This window comes from Aspergillus steynii, assembly GCF_002849105.1.
Source record: "Aspergillus steynii IBT 23096 chromosome Unknown P170scaffold_5, whole genome shotgun sequence".
In the NCBI taxonomy this organism is placed as follows: Eukaryota; Fungi; Ascomycota; class Eurotiomycetes; order Eurotiales; family Aspergillaceae; genus Aspergillus; species Aspergillus steynii.
This window is the reverse complement of record NW_020194402.1, coordinates 3,182,913-3,199,122: the sequence shown is the minus strand read 5'-3', so window position 1 is coordinate 3,199,122 and position 16,210 is coordinate 3,182,913. Positions and strand designations below refer to the sequence as shown.

Sequence of the window (16,210 nt, the reverse complement as noted above, 5' to 3'; positions counted from 1 at the left end):
GCTATCTATGGACGACGAACACGAATTCCATCCCCATGCACGGGGTACGACGTCGCCGAAATCCCCTCCGAGACGACGCCGACCAGCCCTGTCCTGCACCATATGTCGACGCCGCAAGTTGAAATGCGACCGGTCTTTGCCATGCGGGCAGTGCGTCAAATCCAAGACTCCGGATCGGTGCGTGTATTCCGGCCCCCAGGTGCCCGCACACTCGGAATCACGCCCCCTGGGAAACACCCCGGATCGCGTGCAGATGCCGGCGAGTCGTGCCAGTTCGGTGCACGGCGGACTCTACGTGTTCGACTCGAAACACCAATCCTCGGCGAACCGAGTCACCAAGCCCAGGGGGCGACCCGACGAGCTATACGAACTACGCCATCGCGTGCAAATGCTGGAACATGCTTTATCGAGAACGGGCTCGGTTCCCACGCCGGATAACTCGGGTCTGGACGGCCTGGGGGAATCGCCGCTGCGGGCGTCATTTGACACGCAGTACATCAGCGAGAATGTTAAGCATCTGCCCTCGCACGCCTCCTTCCGCGGCAAGAATGGTAAATCGAGATTCTGCGGTCGCTGCCATTGGGGCGTGACTCTCTCATATGTAAGTGACAAGGTGTGGGTATGCATTCACGGACATGGGCGATTAATCTGGAACTGCAGTTTAAGGATGTCGGGGCCGTGTTAAAGGGTCGGCGCGACAAGTTCAAATCGAAGGATTCGGATTACATGCGGTTGAAGAAACTGAGGGGGGAGGTGTGTTCTCGCGAACAGCAGGACCATCAGCGTGCTTATCGCGAGAAGGCCTTCTCGATGGAAGATATGATTCCCCACCGAAGAGTGGCGGATGAGCTGCTCAGCTTGTATCTGTCAACCTACGAGACCACGTGTCGCATCCTGCACGTTCCGACCTTCCTCAAACAGTACGAGGCTTACTGGGCCGGCACGGAGAGGGTGGACCAGGTTTTCCTGGCCAAGCTGCTGGCGTTGATGGCTGCTAGTAGCTGTTTCTTCGGGCCGACGACGAGATTGAACGAGAACGACACGCTGCAAAGCTCGGCCTCGGCATGGATAATCTCCGTGCAGTCGTGGATTGCGTCCTCCTTCGTCAGCTCGACCATCAATCTCGACATGCTGCAGATCCAGTGTCTTTTGATGATCGCGCGTCAAGCCGATGCGACCGACGGCGATCTCGTGTGGATCTCGTCCGGTTCGGTTCTGCGGTCGGCGATGGCCATGGGCTTGCATCGAAGCCCGTCCCATTTCGGGAGAATGACCCCATTCTGGGCGGAAATGCGCCGCCGGTTGTGGACCACGATCCTGGAATTTGACCTGCAGTCGTCCTTGGACGGGGGAATGCCCCCATCAATCGACCTGGACGAGTACGACTGCGAGCCGCCGTCGAATTACGACGACACCGACATGACGGAAGAGATGACCGAGGACGCGGTCCCCAAAGATCTTGGGGTCGTCACGCGCAGCAGTTTTCAGGTCCTGCTATCTCGATCGCTGGGGCTCCGCATGCGGATAGCGAAGCTCGTCAACAGTTTGAAATTCGAGATGTCGTATGATGAGGCGCTGCGCCTGGGCGACCAACTGATGATGCATATGAACGAAGCGCTGACGTTATATCCGGACGGCGGATCGACGGTGCTCAGCCCCTCGGGCACCCGGCCATTTGCTCGATCATTATTGATTTTTCTCATGCGCCGATTCCTGCTTGTTCTCCATCGGCCTTTTGCTCTCAGCATTTCGCTCTCGCCCAAGTTCTCTTTCTCGCGCAAGATCTGCCTCGAGTCATCCCTGGAGATGCTTTCACAACTTGATCCGCCGCCGGTCAGTCTCCCGGAAGCACAGGTCTGTCCTCATACGGGGCAACTTGGGGGAGGGATGTTTCGCGACGAGTTCTTTCACGCCGCTCTCAGTGTCAGCGTGGAACTTTGTTGGCAGATGGAGGAGCTCTCGCCCGCTCATGCGCCGTCCGGCCAGTCCAGCTCATTAAGCTCGCTGAACGAGCTGGTGCGGTCGCAGCAAGGAGTTCTATTGAGAGCAGTCGAGAGTACCCTCGACCACTTTGGCAACCGGATTAATACGCGAGGGAAAGGATGCAAAGCTTTCTTCTTCTTGAGCATGGTACTTGGCTCTGTCAAAGCGAGAATGAACGGGGAGGATCCTCAGTTGAAAGCCGAGCAGGTAGCCATGCGGGCCATCCGGGACTGCGAGCAACTCATTCGGGGAGCATCCTGGGCCGATGTTCGGGCCCGTCAAGAAGGTTCCGCCGGAGTAAGTGATTATCGTCCTTTGGGGGTGGTGGTTTGTTATGCCTACTAATGTCACTCTAGGTGCCTACGCTGACTCCCGGACTGGATTCCACCTCGTCCGAGATTCCGTTCGATTCATCCTCGATCGATCCTGCTGGTCTGACAGACCTTTCGGTAAGAGAGAATCGGGCCGTGAAATTTACTGCATTGCTAACCGACGTTTAGCCTTATGATTTTGCGACCATGTTTGATGGGATTGATTATGGGTTGCCAGACCTCTGGGACAACAATTTCCTCACCTCCTTTTTTGGATAAAAGTGTCTGAACGGCTTGGCGTTTGGTTCATGTCGGGAGCATTGAAGCGTTGATCTAGATACCATCTCTGCTTGTTCTTTTTGTACTATACTCGTGGGATAGAAGGGCGAAATGTGAATAGGGTTCATCTTCATGTGGTTTCACAGGGGCTCTAGCGATTAGGCACATGTCAGCAAGGTGGTGGACGATGATATCACGGCATGTCGATCCCTTGAACCCAATTTAAAAGCCATCCACTTCCTACCCTTCTCTCTACCCCTTACTCTTGCGTCTTATACTAGACAGCAGCTCACGATACTCACCATGTCGTACGTTACTCCTAGCAATCCCGAATCCACTTCGACTAACCGCAGGCCAGGTTAACCTCGGTACTTAGCACGCTGGGTCTGCGTGCCGCCCCGGGCCATCAGCAACCGCCCAACCACGCCGCCGCCTATCTGATCGCGAATTTCCTGTTCGCGTACGGCGTGCTCAGCACTCGCCCGGCCAAGCGCATTCATCGAATCGACCACAACACGGCGCCGCGCGAGGATCTGACGAAGTACGGCGAGGCGGCAGTGCAATCGGGCAAGATCAGTCGCTCGACGCTGAATCGACTCAAGCGCCAGGAAGCGGCGCATGCCAATTCTGTAGAGGGGTTCCCGTTGCTCGTTGCGGGCAGTACGTCTGATTCCTTTCCCATCCCATATACCCCATTGTGTTTCTGGCGTAATGCTAACGGGTGTGCCATGAGTAGTCCTCCTCGCCGTTCACGCTAACCTTCCCGCCGAAGCCATCAACGGGATCGGCGCGTGGTACACCCTCTCGCGCGTGGTCTATGCTATCAGTTATGTGTGGATCGAGTCGGAGACGTTGAGTTTCCTGCGATCGGTGGCTTGGTGGTCGGGGAATATCAGCTGCATCACGGCGTTGGTGCTAGCCGGGAAGCACCTTTGAGCGGTGGGGCTGGATTGAAATGAAACGACCGAGGTAGAATTCTGGTAGCAATTTAGCAGCGAAGTCAGTAGCGAAGTGAGATTGTTTGGTTTTTCAGACGGATGGAATTTGGGGACGTCGATCGTTGCGGGGAAATGCCGAGGCTGCCTGAGGCCTTGTCTTCCATTGGCTTCTCTTTCTTCCCTTCTGCTTCATTTCCGCTTCATTGTCTACTTCATCGTTTGCGTCCATCGCCAACAATAAACTGAATTATATGGGACCTTAGGCGCTTTATACTCCCCGCACATTCGACGGAGGAAGAACTATTACCCATCTAGCCTCCCAATGCTCTTCTCCAAACCGATCCATCCCCACACATCCATGATTGGTGGAAGTATTTGCAACCTGCAACCACGGCGAAATTTCCTCCAGAGAGCTTGATCAGCTACCCCAGGTCTTCGCCATCTCCGCATTGTGGAGATATCAAGGATGGTGCGATTCAAGCCCAAGTGGAGCCCTGCCACGACTGCCGCGCCCTTGACGGCGGCATTCTGGGATCCTACAGGCGGAGAAACTTGTCTGAAGTAGATTTCGCAGACCGCGTCGTTCGATAACTACATGAAAGAAATGCCGCCAGGGCATATTGCACGATGCCCGCCGGAGCAGCACATTATAAAAAAGCGTCTGCCGACTCTCAATTGAGGGATTCAATCCAGTTTCCCTAACAGCAGCAATTGAGAGGGCACCTGCGCATTGAGCGAAGGAACGACTGCACCATGAAATTCTTTCTTGCTGCGCTGTTTGCCAGCGCCGTTAGCAGCGTCGCGGTCAACGGCCTTATCCCCGGCGCCCGAATCATCCCTGTCGGCGACCAGGCCGAGTTGAAACGCGTCGGGGCGCACCACCACAAACATCGCGACCGTCGTACTGTGACCATTCGGTCGTCGCGCAACGATACGGATGATATCTCGTCAGACTTCCTGTGGGGCATCAAGCGGGCCAATCGTGGTGGACGGCTGCTCCTGAAGAAAGGAGAGAAGTACGTGATTGGCAAGAGGCTTGACTTGAACTTCTTGGACAATATTGAAGTGCAATTGGATGGAGAACTGAAGGTATGCGTGTTGAAGGTATTCCGTGGCTGTATAATTGCCTCATACCTGATGAATATTTAGTTCACCGACGACGTGCCCTACTGGCAAGCGAACAACTTCTATTACGACTTCCAGAAATCCATCACCTTCTGGCGCTGGGGAGGTCAGGATATCAAGATTTTTGGCAAGGGAGTGTTGAATGGCAATGGACAGCGATGGTACAATGAATTTGCCGGGCAAGAGATTCTGGTAAGTCCTTGCAGGCACGTTGACAGTGGCCGATGATTCTGATGCATTCAGGACCCCGACAACGAGTACTACCGGCCTATCCTGTTCGTTACCGAAAACGCGACTCGGGTATCCGTCGAAGGCATCACGCAGCTCAACTCGCCGTGCTGGACCAACTTCTTCGTACAGAGCAAAGATGTCTCGTTTGATAATGTGTATATCAACGCGTTCTCGACCAATGCTTCGGTATGACCATCTGTATCCCCATTTTCTCTCAGGCTCTGTGTCCTGACTGTGTACAATCAGGCGTTGCCTAAGAACAGCGACGGCTTTGACTCCTTCAACGTGGACGGCCTCAGCGTCACGAACACCCGGGTGAACGTGGGTGATGACTGCTTCTCGCCCAAGCCTAACACCACCAACGTCTTCGTGCAAAATCTGTGGTGCAACGGCACCCATGGAGTTAGTATGGGCAGTATCGGACAGTACCCAGGAGTGATGGATATCATCGAGCATGCGTACATTGAGAACGTGACCTTGCTGAATGGACAGGTTAGTCCTTCTCATCACACGCGCCTCCTCTAGCGAACCCATACTGACGATACCAGAACGGCGCCCGTCTCAAGGCCTGGGCCGGTGAAGGCGTCGGATACGGTCGCATCAACAACATCACCTACAAGAACATCCGGATCGAGAACACCGATAGCCCAGTCGTGCTTGACCAATGCTACTTCAACATTGAGGCGGAGGAGTGCGCGGCGCATCCGTCTCGGGTCAACGTGACCAACATTGTCTTCGACAACGTCTACGGTACATCGACCGGCAAGAAGGGCAAGGTGGTGGCGGATCTCACCTGCTCGCCGAACTCAGTCTGCTCGAACATCCGGCTGAATGACATCAACATCACCAGCCCGGCAGGCAGCCCGTCCGTGATTATTTGCGACGGCATTCAGGGTGACATTGGAGTGGAGTGCCAGGAAAGCAGCTCTTAGATAGACTTGATCGAATCAGGAATGCACACCAGGGAAGAAATTCCCCGTCACTCCGTCCGTCGTCTCGCAGGTTGACCTCGCAGCTTAATCCGTAGCAAACACAACGTCACGAAAGAACGTCTAGCCATCCAGACCAACCCAATCAACCCTCAGCTATTAGTACCCAGCGCAACCCCAATCAACCAATCAACCCCTTTCAAATACCCGATTACACCATTCCTCTCCGAATCCGTGCATACTGAGGACCCCGGGGCGCGTACCTTGGGCGCTCATCTGCGCGCAGCCATCGCAAGGACCTTGGGGAAGCCGGGGCCTGCACCAATCACGGCCGCGATTATCAATAGTCGACACGATGCGCAACCTTGCGGACGAGCCCTTGTATAGATGTATATAAGATCGAGCATGGGTGGCTTGCTCGCAAGGTTTCCAGTTCAGTTTCTTCAATCTCTTCTGTCTTCATTCTCTCTGAATTAGATCCGACCTGCCGCAAGATGACTATCAATTCGGGTCCTGAGACGATCGATTTTCCAGTCACCAGTGGGATGACTGCTGGGAAGGAGACGAGGCAGTTGCCTGTGACACTGCTGTCGGGGTTTTTGGTAAGTTCTCTTTTTGGACCTTCTCGTGTCTTCCATCTTGTTGGGTTGGGTGTGGATTGGGATTGATGTTCAATAGGGGAGTGGGAAAACCACGCTGCTGGAGCATATTCTGCAATCTGATCATGGGTTCAAGATTGCGGTGATTGTGAATGATATGAGTAGGTATGTGGTCATCGTCCTCTCTCTCTCTCTCTCTCTCTCTCCCTCCCCTTCATGTTTACTTGGCCTCATAACTGACCGACTATGCGCCAGTCTCAACATCGATGCCACTCTCATCAAGAACCACCACGTTTCCCAAACAAAAGAGAACCTCATCCAGCTGCAGAACGGATGTATCTGCTGCACGCTGCGTGGAGATCTCTTGTCAGAGCTGGCGCAGCTGACGCGTCAGGACGACGTGCAGTACGTGGTGATCGAGAGCACGGGCATCAGCGAGCCGATGCAAGTGGCCGAGACATTTACGGCGGAGTTCAGTTCGGCGATGCTGGAGGCCGACGTGGCGGATGAAGAGGGTCGGAAGGTCTTGAATCAAATGTACTCTTCCTTGCCTGAGCCCTTTGTGCATCCCATCTCATCCCACATTCAAGGGCTTCAAGGGTCTTCAAAGGGAGCTGCTAACACTGAAGTTCTGAAACAGAGTCGAACTCGGCGGTCTGCACACGCTCGCCAAACTCGACACCACGGTGACGGTAATCGACGCATTTAATCTCCTCACGAACTTCGACACGGCAGAGTTCCTCTCAGACAGATACGGCGAAGAGATCATCCCGGAGGACGAGCGTACGATCTCCGACCTGATGGTCGACCAGATCGAGTTCGCCGACGTGATTATCATGAACAAGATCGAGACGGTGAATGAGAAGACGCGCGAGAGTATCCGGTCCTTGCTGAGGGTCCTGAACCCAGCCGCGAAGGTGCTAGAGACGAACTACTCGCGTGTCGACGTTAATGAGATCCTGGACACGGGGCGGTTTAATTTCCTGAAGGCAGCGTCGGGAGCGGGCTGGTTGCGCAGTCTGCATGAGATGACGAGGAGGGAGACGGCCAATGGGGAGAGGATGGCACCGGTGCCGGAGACGGTCGAGTATGTCTTTTATCCTTTCTCACTGTAGAAGGTGTGGGCTAACCTGTATCAGGTACGGGATCAACAATTTCGTTTACACGGCTCGACGGCCGTTCCATCCACGTCGGCTCTTCTCCCTTCTGCATGACAAATTCATTCTCCTGCAGAGTTCTGGGGAAGAAGAGGATGAAGAAGACGAAGATGAAACCGAGGACGAGAATGAAGAGGATAGTGACGCCTCATCAGAAGCCTCGGACGAGGAAATGGAGGACTTCAACCAGCAAGACCCCCAACTGATCCTCTCCAATAAACGTGCGCACCCCGTTATCGGGCCTATACTACGCTCCAAAGGCTTCTACTGGCTGGCCACGCGCCCGGACCAGTTCGGCGAATGGAGCCAAGCAGGCGGCATGTTGACCGTAGGCTGCGGCGGGCCTTGGTTCGCCGAGGTGGCGGACGAGGCGTGGCCGGAGGACGAGGACGTGCGGAAGTCCATCGAGGCCGACTTCCAGGGTCGATGGGGAGACCGGCGACAGGAGATTGTGTTCATCGGAGAAGGGATCGACACGGAGGCGATCACGGAATTGTTGAACGATTGCTTATTGGACGACGCAGACATGAAGAAGTGGGAGAAGATCATGTCGAACAAAAATCTGTCGCATGGTGAGCGACAAGAGAAAATGATGAAGACGTGGGAGGACGGATGGGAGGGATGGCCCGCCTTCGAAGAGGAAGAGGATGAGGAAGAAACGGAGGCAGGGCAAAACAAGAAGTCCGAGAAGGAAGCAGGGCAGCGAGGGAAGCATCGCATCAGCGAGCATTTGGGCCATGCACACCACGGCCATAACCACAATCACCACGGACCCTCGCATCCCAAGATGATCAAAGCGTAGTAAGAACACATATTCTATCGTATCATGTCAGAATGGATCAAATTGAACTATTACATTACCCAGCCGAAAAAGTCATATAGTCATTATACAAATCCATCATAACATGCCATCAAGTAGAATCGAAAAGACAAACCTCACCAACCATCCACTCTTCTCATTCTCAAATGCATCCCCTCGACGGGCTTCGTAGTCACGGCACCGGCAATATGAATCTTTTGCTTGGGATCCTGCATCTCAAACTGAAACCGGCCAACAACGCCGGCCACCGCGCAGCGCAGCTCCGCGCGCGCAAAGTCCTTTCCAATACACGCGCGCTGGCCATGCAAGAAGGTGATTTGGGCGAAGTTGGTTGAGGCGCCGCCCGTATGATTGACGATGGCCTGTCCATTCTTGTCCGTATCGATCCAGCGCTCGGGCCGAAAAGTCTCGCCGTCGTCGCCCCAGAACTCCGGCGACCGGTTGATGGCGTAGGGGCAGAGGATGATACGCGTACCCTTCGGAACGTGTTTTCCCGCCAGAGTGCTGTCGCGGATTGATTCGCGCAGCGTCACCGGGACCGTCGGGTACAGGCGCAGAACTTCCTGGCAGACGCCGTTGAGCAGGGGCATAGACTCCAAATCCGACCAGGTGATGGGGTGGGATCCCGAGCGAATCCTTTGGCGGATCTCCTCGCGAAGGCGGTCTTGAATTTCCGGGTGCAGGGTGAGCAGATAGCAGGCCCAGGTGAAGGCACTGGCAGTGGTTTCGTGCTGTATATCAAGTCAGCCAATCGAACTTCCCACAAATGATGACGGAATTGGACGTACCCCCGCTGCCAAAAATGTCAGCATCTGATCGACCAGCTCTTCGTCCGTAAAATCGCCACCCAGCATCATTGAGCCCAGGATATCAGCTTCGAGCTCCTTGGCTGTGGTGCTGCTGGCTGTCATAGCGGCGCGCTTCTCATGCACGATATCCTTGCAGAGATTGCGCAAGAACCCAACTTCATGATCGACGACGCGATTCGGGTGCCAAGGAATATGGCGGGCGAACCACTGCGGCAGCACGAAGTTGACGGCCAGGAAGACCATCTTCTCCGTAGTGGGTTCCAGGATGGCCAAGAAGCTGTCGGCGACCTTATTCTCAGGGTTCTGCAGGGAGCGGAAATCGCGACCCATGGCGGCGGGGCCAATGATGTCGAGAGTGAGACGACTGTCTCAGATCAGCATAAGTCCCGGATCTCGTCATTTGGACGCAAGGCGTGTCAGCCAGCTCAAAGACATGTACATACCTGGCCCACACGCTCATCTCAATCTTCCCCTCACGGTCGGACATAGCCCCCTCCATCGGGCTCAGTCGCATTTCTTTCTCCAGCTCGTCCATCAGCAAGCCCGTCTTCTCCCACATCAGCGAATACAGGGCGCGAATATTCTTGACATGGAACGAGGGGGTCAGCGCCTTGCGTTGCTTCTTATGGGTACCACCTTCAGACAGGATCAGGCCAAAGCCAATGATGCGAGCTAGGAAGTCGCGGGCGCGCCAAGGCTTCTCGAAGTCGTAGGTGTGCGTGCTCATGATGTCCAGCAGGGCCTGATGGTTAGTGACCAGCAGGTGGCTGCGGTTCAGAAAGTCGCGGAAATGAATGAGGCCCTCATTGGGGATGGTTTTCATCCATTCCAGCGGTAGGCGACCGCGTGGCTCGTCGAGGAGAATGCGGAAGTGATTGAGGTTGCCCTAGTTTTGTATTAATGGATGTTGACGGTTGAAACTCGAAGAAGAGAACAGGACTTACGCCGAGCGTCGGCAGATGGCGCAAAGGCGTCACGAAAATGGGGTAGATGAGGACATTCCAGATCCCCAGGAGGACCAGGTTCAGGCCGAAGGATGCCAGACAGAGGGTGCGAAATGCAACATCGAGAAAGATCGATCGTTGCAGGAGGTACCCTTCGAGCAGAGAGAAGGCCACGAGTAGCAGCAACTGGTCCATGATAGACAAATCGCGGACGAGATAAACCGAGGGAATGAGAATCCGGGGTAAAGGGGGAGGGGGAGAGAACCAATTCTAATATTCCCCGTCTCATAAATGGGTCATATTATTCTGACATTCTCATTAGATTAGCGGCAGCCTGGGGCCCCACGGATCGACGGCGCTGACCTCGGCTGGGGATGAGGAGGCAGAGTGGAATATTCGCCGACAAGCCGCGAGGACGGATTCGAGACCATGTGTCTGGATGGCATGACGCAGGGATCGAGGGGGCGTGTGGATGAATGATGGATGGATGATGGATGGATCTTGGACGGATGCGAGAGAGAAGGCAAGAAAGGGGGTTCAAGTCGAGAACGGCAACGAGTGCGAGGCATGTGACCTCGCAAGCCCCAGATGGCCCTGAAATGGCTTCAATCTTCATGAAGTTCATTATTTCAGTCGACCCCCCACCGGCTCCACCGAGGCCACAGAAGCTCCAAAAATTGCAGACGATCCAACGGTTCCTTCGCTCCAAAATGCCGATCGACCCTCGCAACCCTTTCCCGCTCGGGTAAAGTGCGATGCCACTACTTTACTCCGTCAGTGCGAGGAAGAGTCGAACAGCCGGAAGGTCAGGAGTTCCACCATGTCAATCATCAACTTCTTCAGACTTCAGTTCCTCAAGCTCGGATACGTGCAGTTCCACCATGTGAGAACCTCGGCCATGAACTCCGCTTAACCTTCGTATATCTATCCGGCTAAACCCGCCCATGCTTCTCTCTGGCCTGGCAAACCAAACGCATTATTCACCATGTCTCTCGATCAATCTCTTCAGTTTCTCCGCCAGTGGGGTCAGACGGCTCTGTCGCATCTGCCCCCCGAGGCGCAAAGTGTTGTTTTGCACCCCGTCGTGCCCAAGGCGCTGGCCGTGTTGGTCGGACTGGGCGTCGCGCGCCACGCCAATCGCGCTCTGACGCGATGGACGGCCAATAACTGGCAGGGTGCCGGACCCTGGCAGCCTGCGCGCGAGCTGGTGCTCATCACCGGCGGGTGCAGCGGTATCGGCAAGCAGATCGTGGATGATCTGGCGCCGACGGGCGTGCGCATCGTTATTCTGGACATCCAGGAACCCTCTAGTAAACTCCGTGAGTCGCTGTCTTTGCTGGTTCAGAGAAAAACCCCCTAGCTAACAGGCCCATCCAGCCACCAATGCCACCTTCTACAAGGCCGACATCACCTCCTCGGCCAGCATCGCTGCCGTCGCCGACAAGATCCGCTCGGCGCACGGCGATCCCACGGTGCTGGTGAACAACGCGGGCGTGGGCAACGACGGCACCATCCTTGAGGAGACCGAGGCCAAGATCCGCCAGACCTTCGAGGTCAACACCATCTCGCACTTCCTCATGGTGCGCGAGTTCCTGCCCAGCATGGTGAAGCAGAACCACGGCCACGTCATCACCATTGCAAGTATGGCCAGCTTCGTCGCACAGGGCGAGATGGTTGATTACTGCTGCTCCAAGGCCAGTGCGCTCGCCTTCCACGAGGGATTGGGCCAGGAGCTGCGGTTCTGGTATAACGCGCCAAAGGTGCGCACTAGGTGAGTTTCTCCCCATAGCCTGTCGAACCAGACCGAGAGAGAGAGAGAGAGAGAGAGATAAACTGACAAATGGTGCAGCGTGATCCATCCCCTCTGGGTGCGCACTCCTATGATCAAGCAGTTGACCGATGCCGGAAAGCAATTCCGCCAGCCCGTCTTGACCCCCGAGATGGTGTCAGCCGCCGTGGTCAAGCAGATCCTGACGCAGAGCAGCGGCCAGGTCATCCTGCCCAACCATCTCACGCCCATTTCGCTGGTGCGCGCTTTCCCGTCGTGGCTGCAGGACGCCGCGCGGAATACCGGGTCGAAGAATCTGAAGCGATTGCGCGAGTGGCAGGCGGCGCAGGCATTGTAATCATTCGAATTATGTATATAGGATTCATGAGTTTAATGAGTTGTATTGATTATAATATCTTGTGTTTTGTCATTCCATGTGATACTCCTAATTACGGATTTGATTATATCATTGACGGTATAGATCCCGTGTCGGCGGACTATCAGTTCTCTGCATTATGTTTGTAACTGTTCGGGCCACATAGTATGCCCTTATTGTATCAATTTACTATTAAATATCTTCACCCAGGCCAATGAAGCATAAAAGATCAAGTTTAGTAGTAGTATTGACAAAATACTGCAAAATATATACTTTCGAAATGCACAGATATACATACATACTACACCCATTATAATACCTCCCTCAACCAACTCTTCACTCTCTTCCCCTGCGCCGTCTCCGTCTGATCCCCCAGATGCAGATTATAAATCGGCGCCACATGACCCTCCCTCTCGCCGATGCAGAACTCCACCCGCTCGAACCCCTGGCTGAACTTCTCCACGAACTCCTTGATAATCGGCAACAGGATCTCACTGCCGCCGGCACACACCAGCACCTTTTCCACGGGGAACTTGGCATACCACTCTGTCGGCGCCGTCGACAGATCGGTATAGAAGTCCCGCGTCGCGGTGCCCAGATACGCACTGGCCCAGGGACCCGCCACCGCGGGGGTAATGAGATCGCCGCGCGAGTCGATCTCCTCGCCCGTATAGTCGGTATTCATGCTGACCCAGGGGGCAATCATGACGGCCCCGGCTAGAGGGGCGTCGTTAGGCAGCAACACGGGGGCGATCGCGGGATGCGTATGCGCCAGATGAGACAGCACGCCGCCGACGAGGTTTCCGCCGGCGGAGTCGCCGCCCAGGAGGATCTGCGCGGGTGCGTAGTCTTGGTCCAGCACGTAGCGCACGGCCTCGACGGCCTGGCGCAGCTGCGTGGGATATGTGGCCTGGGGCGCCAGCGTGTAGGTGAGGCTGAAGACGGCCAGGGACTTCCCGGTGCGCTGGGCGTCGGCGATCAGGCGCTCAAAGAAGTGGAAGTAGCCGATATTGGCGGGCAGGGCGAACCCGCCGCCGTGGAACCACACCAAGACTTTGACATCGGTGGAGGAGGCAGAGGAAGCCTTGCGCGACCCGATCCAATGGCCCAGAGCGCCGTGCGGCAGGGTCACAGTGTCCGGGGCGATGCGCGAGCGGCGCACGTAGCGCTCGTAGATGCGGTTGGAGGGCGGCAGCACCGCTTGCATCTGTGCCACCGACAAGCGGGCAGTCGCCTTGCGAAATGCAGCGTAACCTACATGGAGGAGGAAAGTGGGAGGATGGGCGGACGAGCGCCAGAGGCCGGAGACAATGGCCCAGGCAACGGTCAGGATGACGGAGAGCAGGGCGGGCACGAAATCTAGCTTTTCGGCAAGGGACAGCATGGTGGGCAGGATGGAAGGAGGGTGGGACATGTGTGATGGGCGGGGGTACACATCACACATCGCACAGGCAGAGGGTATATAAGGCGCAAGATGAAGCATCGCAAGGTAGGGTTTGGCGCGAACATGTGAGTTCGCAAGGGTTGCCGCATCGGGCAGGGATGGCCCGGTGGATCCTTTGGCTGCTTCTTGAGCGCGTCGATCCGCTCGCTTCATCTCGTGGGATCTTCGCCTCGCATTCTTGGGCCCTGTCGGGTTCCCAATCTTCGGTATAATAATCCCCCTTTTCCCTCGGTCTGCCCCGGACTCCCCTCGCGACCCTTTCCGTTTCGGGCAGCCGAGGCATGTGTCCTGCTTTCTTCTCGAATCTTGGGATGCTTCGTCTCTCGCTCCATCCCTGTATAAAAATGCCCTCCTCTGCTCCCCCCCTTCCTGTTCGTCATCCCCCTGCACTTGTCTCCTCACAATTGATCCATCTGCAAACCAATCATGGAAGACTTCGACGTGATCATCGTCGGTGCGGGCATCTCTGGCATCAACGCCGCCTACCGACTCCAGTCTCAACACCCCAATTTGCGATATGCCATCCTTGAAGCTCGCAACAACTTAGGTGGCACCTGGGATCTCTTCCGCTACCCAGGCATCCGATCCGACTCGGACCTGTTCACCTTCGGGTTCGAGTGGCACCCCTGGGACCAAGGGTGTCCCATCGCGGACGGCCGGCTGCTCAAGCAGTACCTGCACAACGCCGCCGAGAAACATGGCATCGACAAGAAGATCCGCTTCCAGCACCAGCTGCTGGGTGCCGACTGGTCGTCCGCCGACCAAAACTGGTCGCTGAGTGTCGACCACGACGGGCACACGCAGTCCCTGACGACGCGCTTCCTGGTGCTCGGCACCGGCTACTACGACTACCACCGGCCGCTGGAGGCCGACATCCCCAACCTCGACTCCTTCCAGGGGCAGACCATTCACCCTCAATTCTGGCCCGAGGACCTCGACTACACCGACAAGAAGGTGGTCATCATCGGCAGCGGCGCCACCGCCATCACCCTGCTGCCGAACATGGCCAAGAAGGCGGCGCACGTCACGATGCTGCAGCGCAGTCCGACCTATATCCTGTCGTTGCCGAACAGGAAGCACCCCTTGCTCAGCTACTTCCTCCCCACAAATTTCTTCCGTCGTCTGCAGCGCATCAACTGGATGATCACCTCGCGCTTGTTCTTCCTCTTCTGCCAAGCTCTGCCCTCCGTGGCCCGCTGGATCCTCCGCCGCAACGTTACCCGCCAACTGCCCGCCCACGTCCCCTTCGACCCGCATTTCCGTCCGCGCTACAACCCCTGGGACCAGCGGCTCTGCGTGTCGCCCGACGGCGACTTCTTCCAAAGCCTGCACACCGGCCGCGCCGACGTCAAGACGGACACCATCCGGCAGGTTACGCCGACGGGCATCGAGCTGAACTCGGGCGAGACGCTGGACGCCGACATCATCGTCACGGCGACGGGTCTGCGGCTGCAGATCGCTGGCGGGGCGTCGCTGACGGTCGACGGCGTGCCGCAGCACATCCCCGAGAAGTACCTTTGGCGCGGGATGATGCTGCAAGACGTGCCCAACACGGTGTGCATCATCGGCTACACCAACGCCTCGTGGACGCTAGGCGCCGACGCAACCGCCCACTTCGTAACGCGACTGTTGCGCGAGCTGGACGAGCGCGGCGCGAAGGCCGCCGTGCCGCGCCTCGACGCCGCGCAGCGAGCGTCCATGCAGCCACGCCGACTGCTCAATCTTAAGTCAACGTACGTGACCACCGCAGAGGAGAGCCTGCCCAAGACGGCGGATCGCGGCCCCTGGGTCCCGCGGGACAACTACCTCGACGACATCAGCTTTGCGCAGAAGGGGCGGATTGACGAGGGGATGGAGTTCACAGGGGAGACGAAGAAGCTGGCCTGATGATATGGGTTGCACCGAGACTGATATTATCTGATTTGGCGTTGCTTTTCATTGTACTTTATTTCCCCCTGATAATGCTTTGTTCGGATGATCCGTTATGGTATATGATACAATATGATTACAATATACGACCATGCTTATCCCTAGTGAATGTAACCTTCCGCCGGCTCGCTCCAGACTCCGCCTCCGTGTTTATTTAAAGATGCGCTAAGAATGACGGTTTCCTTGACACATCGAATGCTTCCACTCTGCGACGACCCGAGGGTGGCGGAACTCTAATCTCCCCCCTTTTTTTCTTTTCCGGGGAAATCCTGGCGCCGTGCGGGGTTAGACTTTGGCCCAAGGAACGGGAACAAAATGTTGGTCACTAAATGTTGGGAGATCGGATATTCATGGCTATTTCTATTCCTCTCGTTCTGATAGGATGGAGATCATTGGTGGCTACTACGCATACGCAGTTTGAAGGTTGTACCCAGAAGAGAGATGTAGACTCGTATGTCCATGGGGAATTATCCATTTTATTACATATTATCCAGCATACCGGCGTAATCCGTCTCGATTCTTCACATCGGATTCTTCGTCACATGACAATTAGAACAAAAGAGGGGAG

General features: G+C 55.9%; 8 protein-coding genes across 8 annotated transcripts; 6 read left to right on the top strand and 2 right to left on the bottom strand.

Moving 5' to 3' along the window:
* Window positions 1–7: 7 nt before the first annotated feature.
* Window positions 8–2,573, top strand: P170DRAFT_359982 (putative C6 transcription factor; the record flags this gene model as incomplete). The annotated part of the gene is made up of 4 exons (XM_024844388.1): window positions 8–601; window positions 661–2,280; window positions 2,340–2,432; window positions 2,484–2,573. The coding sequence occupies 4 exons, from the start codon at window positions 8–10 to the stop codon at window positions 2,571–2,573; spliced, it is 2,397 nt and encodes a 798-aa protein (XP_024703857.1).
* A 303-nt stretch (window positions 2,574–2,876) lies between these two features.
* P170DRAFT_465862 (MAPEG family protein) lies at window positions 2,877–3,589 on the top strand (the record flags this gene model as incomplete). The annotated part of the gene is made up of 3 exons (XM_024852364.1): window positions 2,877–2,881; window positions 2,932–3,233; window positions 3,310–3,589. The coding sequence occupies 3 exons, from the start codon at window positions 2,877–2,879 to the stop codon at window positions 3,507–3,509; spliced, it is 507 nt and encodes a 168-aa protein (XP_024703856.1). The 3' UTR covers window positions 3,510–3,589.
* A 675-nt stretch (window positions 3,590–4,264) lies between these two features.
* Window positions 4,265–5,799, top strand: pgxB (putative extracellular exo-polygalacturonase; the record flags this gene model as incomplete). Its single annotated transcript, XM_024844443.1, has 5 exons — window positions 4,265–4,600; window positions 4,661–4,828; window positions 4,880–5,053; window positions 5,114–5,359; window positions 5,416–5,799. 5 exons carry the CDS (start codon window positions 4,265–4,267, stop codon window positions 5,797–5,799), a joined length of 1,308 nt encoding a protein of 435 aa, XP_024703855.1.
* A 491-nt stretch (window positions 5,800–6,290) lies between these two features.
* Window positions 6,291–8,354, top strand: P170DRAFT_497980 (CobW domain protein; the record flags this gene model as incomplete). The annotated part of the gene is made up of 5 exons (XM_024854122.1): window positions 6,291–6,398; window positions 6,475–6,560; window positions 6,651–6,932; window positions 7,036–7,482; window positions 7,535–8,354. The coding sequence occupies 5 exons, from the start codon at window positions 6,291–6,293 to the stop codon at window positions 8,352–8,354; spliced, it is 1,743 nt and encodes a 580-aa protein (XP_024703854.1).
* A 36-nt stretch (window positions 8,355–8,390) lies between these two features.
* On the bottom strand, window positions 8,391–10,773 carry P170DRAFT_457003 (cytochrome P450). Its single transcript, XM_024851673.1, has 4 exons — window positions 10,126–10,773; window positions 9,625–10,067; window positions 9,161–9,545; window positions 8,391–9,103 (listed from the first exon to the last, which is right to left on the bottom strand). The coding sequence occupies exons 1-4, from the start codon at window positions 10,318–10,320 to the stop codon at window positions 8,489–8,491; spliced, it is 1,638 nt and encodes a 545-aa protein (XP_024703853.1). The 5' UTR covers window positions 10,321–10,773; the 3' UTR covers window positions 8,391–8,488.
* A 211-nt stretch (window positions 10,774–10,984) lies between these two features.
* Window positions 10,985–12,251, top strand: P170DRAFT_457002 (SDR family oxidoreductase; the record flags this gene model as incomplete). The annotated part of the gene is made up of 3 exons (XM_024851672.1): window positions 10,985–11,444; window positions 11,503–11,896; window positions 11,975–12,251. The coding sequence occupies exons 1-3, from the start codon at window positions 11,111–11,113 to the stop codon at window positions 12,249–12,251; spliced, it is 1,005 nt and encodes a 334-aa protein (XP_024703852.1). The 5' UTR covers window positions 10,985–11,110.
* A 328-nt stretch (window positions 12,252–12,579) lies between these two features.
* Window positions 12,580–13,653, bottom strand: P170DRAFT_465859 (lipase/thioesterase family protein; the record flags this gene model as incomplete). The annotated part of the gene is made up of 1 exon (XM_024852363.1): window positions 12,580–13,653. The coding sequence occupies one exon, from the start codon at window positions 13,651–13,653 to the stop codon at window positions 12,580–12,582; it is 1,074 nt and encodes a 357-aa protein (XP_024703851.1).
* A 457-nt stretch (window positions 13,654–14,110) lies between these two features.
* P170DRAFT_465858 (flavin-containing monooxygenase) lies at window positions 14,111–15,671 on the top strand. The gene has a single exon (XM_024852362.1). The coding sequence runs from the start codon at window positions 14,140–14,142 to the stop codon at window positions 15,598–15,600; it is 1,461 nt and encodes a 486-aa protein (XP_024703850.1). The 5' UTR covers window positions 14,111–14,139; the 3' UTR covers window positions 15,601–15,671.
* Window positions 15,672–16,210: the final 539 nt, after the last annotated feature.

Excerpts from the sequence above, each read along its gene's own strand:
- P170DRAFT_465858 (XM_024852362.1), top strand. The coding sequence starts at position 14,140 with ATGGAAGACTTCGACGTGATCATCGTCGGTGCGGGCATCTCTGGCATC.
- P170DRAFT_457003 (XM_024851673.1), bottom strand. The coding sequence starts at position 10,320 with ATGGACCAGTTGCTGCTACTCGTGGCCTTCTCTCTGCTCGAAGGGTAC. Across the intron at positions 10,068-10,125 it reads GCCATCTGCCGACGCTCGGC|GGCAACCTCAATCACTTCCG; the intron begins GTAAGTCCTGTT and ends ATACAAAACTAG. Across the intron at positions 9,104-9,160 it reads TGACATTTTTGGCAGCGGGG|CACGAAACCACTGCCAGTGC; the intron begins GTACGTCCAATT and ends CTTGATATACAG.